Source organism: Micromys minutus, assembly GCF_963924665.1.
Source record: "Micromys minutus genome assembly, chromosome: 4".
In the NCBI taxonomy this organism is placed as follows: domain Eukaryota; kingdom Metazoa; phylum Chordata; class Mammalia; order Rodentia; family Muridae; genus Micromys; species Micromys minutus.
The window spans coordinates 84,821,433-84,827,518 of record NC_137973.1 but is presented as its reverse complement, the minus strand read 5'-3'; the positions used below and the strand labels follow the sequence as shown (position 1 = coordinate 84,827,518).

Below are 6,086 nucleotides of genomic sequence, written 5' to 3'. Positions count from 1 at the left end.
GGTTCACTGTCAAGCAGGAGCGGGGGAAAGGCCTTAAAATGCATTTATCTTGCTTTAATTACCAATTTCCCTACAGAAGTCTTAAAAATATATTAGGAGCTATCAATTTAAAGCATGTATCCTTCATCGAGTTAAAAAGATTATGAATGTCCAACATATTTTTCAAAACATCCAAATCACTATGTAAAAAAAAAAATAATGATAAGAATAAACTACAAAACGAAAGGTCTTAGTATAAAAATGTTGCATGTAATTAACAATTCCCTTGCGACTTCTGATGGCTTCACAGGCTTTGGTATGAGATGCGAACGCAAGCCGGTAAGGCTGGGGTATGACTGTCCCCAACCAAAGCACTACGAAGGTGTGTTGGACGCCCAGCTGGCTTTCCTACTGCTTCTTCATCTTGCCTTGCTGCAAAAGTTTCTTTAGAGTCGGACTCACGAAATAGGGTCTTGAAGGAGAGCCTTCGTTTCTTTCTAGGTCTTCCACTAGGAGGGAGGAGGGCAGAGTCAATAGACAGCGAAGCGGTGGGAGGAGCAACATCGCCACCTTCTGCCCACCCGCTGCACAGCAACGCCAAGCACCGCTCTTCCAGACAGCACCAGCGTCATTGTAAACAGCTATGAGAAATCAGCCCTTTATTATTCCATCGATGAGATATTATTTCATTCTGTGTCCCAGATCAGTTCTGGCGGCAGTTCAAGCATTTTCACGGAGTGACTGAGGAAATAACATTTACTCCTCATCCAAATTTACTTTCTAAATTACAATATCTATTTCCAAATTGCCCTTGTTTGGCAATTTAGACTGTAAAACCTTGATAATCTTTGTGTATAATCTCAGATCCTCCCATAACAGTTCTGTAAATATTGCTCTGTTTTTAAAACCTTAATTGCTGTGTAAGAAAATGGCTTCTAAAGTTCTTCTAAAAAACAACATTCAATTTTACTCTATTCATTTTAATTACAGAGACTATTTTTCTGCGTGGGGACACACTGTGACACAGCAAACCAGACAGCTAAGTTTTTACATCTCATCTATAGCCAGCCGCACAGTTTCTTCGTGTATCTGAATCAAATAGAGGGTTTTATCATGGTCCAGAGAGTGGCCCACACCCTAACACAAGCTCGTGGGTTGGTGGAAACCTGCAGCTGCAGACTGGCTATATGCCACCATTGTCATGAGTTTTTGTTGAGGCCCCTGCATGGTAGTAAATTGAATACTACCAAAATGCAAGAAAAATAGATAAGAGATCGATTTTCTCTGTTGCCAAGGGGAAAAATGGCAGGTGACATTTGGGACCGATGATCCCAATAAAGCAAGCCAAGAACAAGCTGGTGACTGTCACGTGGACCAAAACATCAAAACCCCAGAATTACTGGCTCTCTGTAGGAAGCTTCCGTACAACCATTCTAAATCTAGGTTCATACACTTCAAGATAAGTAAATTAGCATTCATATTAACTTATAAGACAAGGATATCCTTCCTACCCTCAAATGTGTGGACCATATGATAGCCACACATTACATTATTAATATATAGACGATCTGACATGAAAACCAAAAGGGCACCGGTTAATCCTGTGCTCTGTGGAGGGGATTTTTATACTTAGCTAGGTGGCCCATTTCTACACACAGGGAAAAGCATGCAACATGTATGAGTCAAATTCACACTTTCCTGCACCCTATGAGATTTAGGCGTGGCCACAACAAACCTGCTTCCATTCTAAGCCCTGGGGCTGTGGTGATGGCAGAACTCCTAATCTGAAACACACATGCCCCAAGGAAGCACCAGATGTGGTACCTGATAGGATGAACAGACTCATCCGCCTTGCTCCCTCACTGAAGGTTGAACTCTGACCTCATGCAGGGGTGCACCCACGAAAAGGAGAGTACACAGGCCTTCTACACGGCTGCGTCAGGGAATTCTGGGAAGGCAAGTGATGAGGGAGGTAGCCATTTCTGCTTTGTTCAGGTAGTTCCAGGTGGCCAGAGGTTTACAGCAGTGGAGATGATATTCCCCAAACTCAGACTTCACCCAGGAATGAGTCTCATCGCACTAAGACAGAGAGTTGAGGATCCAGGCTCATTTTGCCTACAGCAGGGTTAGTGCTGAGCCCACAGGACCTGCCTGTCCTTCGCTTGTCATGGACGACCTCGCGCCACATGAAATATACTTTCTAGGAAGCTAGGAATGCAAGTTGAATCATAGCTTTAGAGAGCTGTTCACCAGCTTCAACCGTAACTATAACCACAGCAGCATATTCACAGATTCAGTACCATATGCTGCTCAACTACAACTCAATATTTTTATGGCTAATCGGTTACACATTTATAGTGCCGTATAAAACTGCCTGAATACCCTTTTACAAATATACACTTGTAAAAAAGAAAGGCTAGCAAAGTTATAGAAGTCAGTGAAACATTGTCAGCTGCGCTGCTGTTTGCACTCGGGACCACCGTCTGTAAAGTAAACTAGGCCACTGTCAAATGCCCGATTCCTCAGACGGCACCCAGCACACCTTTTCAGAAACAGCATAAATACTTGCACACGGCCCTAAAGCATCTTGCAGTCAATCTAATTCACCAAGTTCCTGCCCGGCTTCTCTACTCTATCTCTGGGGAACTGGGCGCTTCTTGGTCAGAATGCTGTGCAGGCTGGGTGTCACAAAGTAAGGTTTCTCTGCAGACCCGTCGTTCCTCTCCAGATCTTCACCTGGGTGTTAGCCAAGGTGGGGCAAAGGCAGGGAGACGCCGCAGAACAAGAACCCAGGGTTTTACAGATTGGAGGGTTGAACAGGGAGAAACCAGAAAAGAAATCAGTGTTAGCATACCAGATATGAGGCAAACACACAGCGCTGGTGACGGAGACGGCCTCAGAGAAAAGCCCATCCCACCCCCATGATACACACCTCACACTCCCTGAGCCCTAGGAGCTTTATTTCCAAAACCACCATAAGGCAGCTCTTCCTGGGGGTTTCTAAAGTCACCTCTGCGACTGTTCATTTTGGAGAGTAACAAATTGCCACATATCACTAACTCCAAGAAAAATGTAAAACAGAGATTTAATTCCATATTTTAAGCCTTTCAAGCCTCCAGGTAAGGTCTTGCTATCTACCCCGCCTGGCCTTGCATCCAAAGTCCTCTTGTTTTAACCTTCCCAGCACTGGGGTCAAAGGTTAAACCATTTTACCTGTTACTTACCTATGGGTTGGGCATGCTTATGTGGGTGCATGCATGCGTATATGTGTATGTATGTGCGTGTGCACATGGAAACCAGAGGCTAAACTCAGGCATCATTTCTCATAGCTGTCTGTCCACCTTGCTTTTTGAGATGAGGTTGTTCACAGACATCAGTGTGAACTTGCCAATTATGCCAAACAGACTAATCACTGAGGTCCAGGGATCTACTTTTGTGCCTCCAAGTGCTGGGATTACAAGCATTCGCCACTTTTTACCTGGGAAGACTGAACACTTTCGGCTTATGTGGCAAACACTTTGTTCATTGCTCCATTTCCTTAACCCTAAAGTCATTAAAATTATGTTATTGGTGTGCGTGGGGCAGAGTTGGGTGAGTGCGGTGGTGTCTGGTCACCCTGGAGATGGAGTTCTAAGAAGGTATAAATCATCCAACAAGGAGCTCAGAGTCACTGAAAATCTAACTCCAGTCTTTGGCAGGAGTGTGGGCTTTTCTTTTTTCTTTAGTGTTTTAATTCCGTGCATCTATTTCCGTGTGTCTGCATGTGTGAATGCATGGGCCACAGTTCATGTATGACGTAGAATTCATGTATGAATTGCAGGGATCAGTTCTCTCCTTCCACCATGGGCCTTGAACTCAGGTTGTCAAACTCAGCATCAAGCCCGTTTACCAGCTGAGCCATCTTTTCAGTCCCCACCACCACCACCACCATTTTTCTTAAATAAAACAGAGAGCCCAGGCAAAGACTGAAGTTCTTGGCTCCACATGAGCCAGTCTGTTGTCTGGTTTTTTGATTTAAAAAAAAATGCTTAGGGAAAAAAAAAATCAGATCGAGTTATAGTCTAGATATTTCGCTTCAGCGATCATCTTCCTCCCTGATCTGCCACGAAGCCACCTTTCTTCCACAGAGGCAGACTCTTCTGTCTCTCTGAAGACCCATGTGCTGAGAAATAATCTCTCAGCCCCAGCATGGCCACTGGGCTCCCTGTTCTTTCTGTGTTGATCTCACCTTTCCAGGTTGTGAGAAATACTGGGAGAGAAGACATTTTTGGTAAGGCAGTCTCCCTGGGCTATTTTAGGTCATGGGCTAATGGAGAGCTTCCATTCTCCAGGGCACGATCTAGGTGAAGGGAGCTCCAAAGAAAGCTTTGAATGCCGAGTCTCCACATAGGCACACAAACTTCCTGTGCATATTCCTACTAGAGGCCTGTCTACTCATCATGGCTCACTGGATGTAGTGACCCCATGTTTCTCTGAAACCTGTACATCTTGACTTTACCAGAGTATGTATGTATGAGATCTGTCTCTGTGTCTCTCCTCTCTGTCTCTCTGTCTCTCTCTCTCCTCTCTTTCTCCCCACCCCATAACGGAACTAAAGAACATCTACAAATTAACGTCTCCTTCCAAATAAATTCTACTTCCCGTTTGAAGCTAGGTAACAGTAAATCACCAAGCCAGACAGACAGCTGAAATTTTACCTTTCCTGTCTTTCAAACATACACACTGGATACTTACAGAAGCAGATGAAAATGGTTTCGACACACATTGAATAGACGCTGAAGAACCCATGAGCAATCAGGTAAGATCCTAACACAAGAGTCTGTGAACAGACAGAGAAGCAACACTGTCACTGACCTCACTCAGAGCAGCAGTAACCAAGGCGAGTGAGGACAGGTTGGCACGCTTGGTGTTGGGGATATCTGCAATACAGACTCCTCTGGCTGTGTGATAACTAGCTACCCTGAGATTTAAAAACAAAACAAAACATGTGCCTGCTCACATAACCACCTCTTAACAATGATCCTGGTCCCTACCCAAAGAACCTCAGCATTAAGATCCTGCACAAGGCAATAGAGTCTAAAGCGTTAAGAGCATGTACTACCTGGGTCCTCAGAGTTACTCAGTCTTTCTGTACCTCTGCTCTGGCATGGGGGACTGGCATGGGGGACGAGAAGCATTCCTGTCACACAGATGAGGAGCGCTAGCTCACTGGAACAGATCCAGCAGGATTTCATTCAACTCTCCCCAGCTGTCTATTCATTCATCCCCAGGGATCTGGGGTGCTGGCTGCAAAGAAGACTCAGATATCTCTCTGCGTAGGCAGCTTCTCCCCACTGGGAACCACTTCAAGTTAGAGCCCCACCTTGGGGCTCAGCTCCTGACTTCTTTTCCAGAAGCTCCTGTTAGTTTATCTGGGGAAAGCACTGTGCACTGTGAAGCAGCCTCTGTTGTCCTACCTGGCTCTGCTTACTTCCTTACAAATGTATCGCACTAGCGAGGCCCCCAGTAAACCTGGTGCCTGCAACCTTAACAATAGAGCCGCTCTTGCCCAGGAACACAGCATCCGAATCAGGAGGTGGGGGCCTCAGATTAAGAACAACAATGCCCACTGCCTTTGCCTTTTCTGTTGTTTTCCTTTTCTTAATGTCTTCATCGCTAATGATCATGGCGTCGGTGATGCTAACTCTCCATAGACTGGGCTGCTTTCCCAATACTTAGGTTAAAGCCTCAATCCTCAATGTGATAGAATGGAAGAGAAAGGCTTTGGGATGTAGTGAGGTCATCATGAGGACCTTTACACAGGGTTCAGTGCCTGCTGCTGAGAGACTTGGTCTGCCCCCTTCCTCTTCAGCACGTCTGTGAGGAAGCCCAGCTGACACCTCCAAGCCTTCCAGAATCCGAGGAATAAATTTCTATTGCCAAAGCCAATCACCCTTGGTTGATTTTGTGACTAAGTCCCCCGTTCTTACCAGGAAGGGAACCCAGTAGTAATTTAGAGTTGTTGGTCCCTCAACAATTCTTTGTAGTCTCTCTGTGAAAAGTAAGAAGGCCAAGAAACCTATAGAAAGGGCAGAACATGTGAGTCACACACTGAGAAGGGTTGTGGA

At 45.3% G+C, this 6,086-nt stretch overlaps 1 protein-coding gene across 1 annotated transcript in view; it reads right to left on the bottom strand.

Annotated features, from left to right (window-relative positions):
• Positions 1-387: 387 nt before the first annotated feature.
• The window catches only part of SLC44A5 (solute carrier family 44 member 5), a gene marked incomplete at both ends in the record, with an annotated part of 261,515 nt that continues 255,816 nt past the window's right edge, over positions 388-6,086 (bottom strand). The window contains 3 exons of the mRNA XM_080915589.1: positions 388-488; positions 4,714-4,798; positions 5,949-6,037. Of these exons, the coding sequence (XP_080771715.1) occupies positions 388-488; positions 4,714-4,798; positions 5,949-6,037 (275 nt within the window). The remainder of the gene's footprint in view (positions 489-4,713; positions 4,799-5,948; positions 6,038-6,086) is intronic.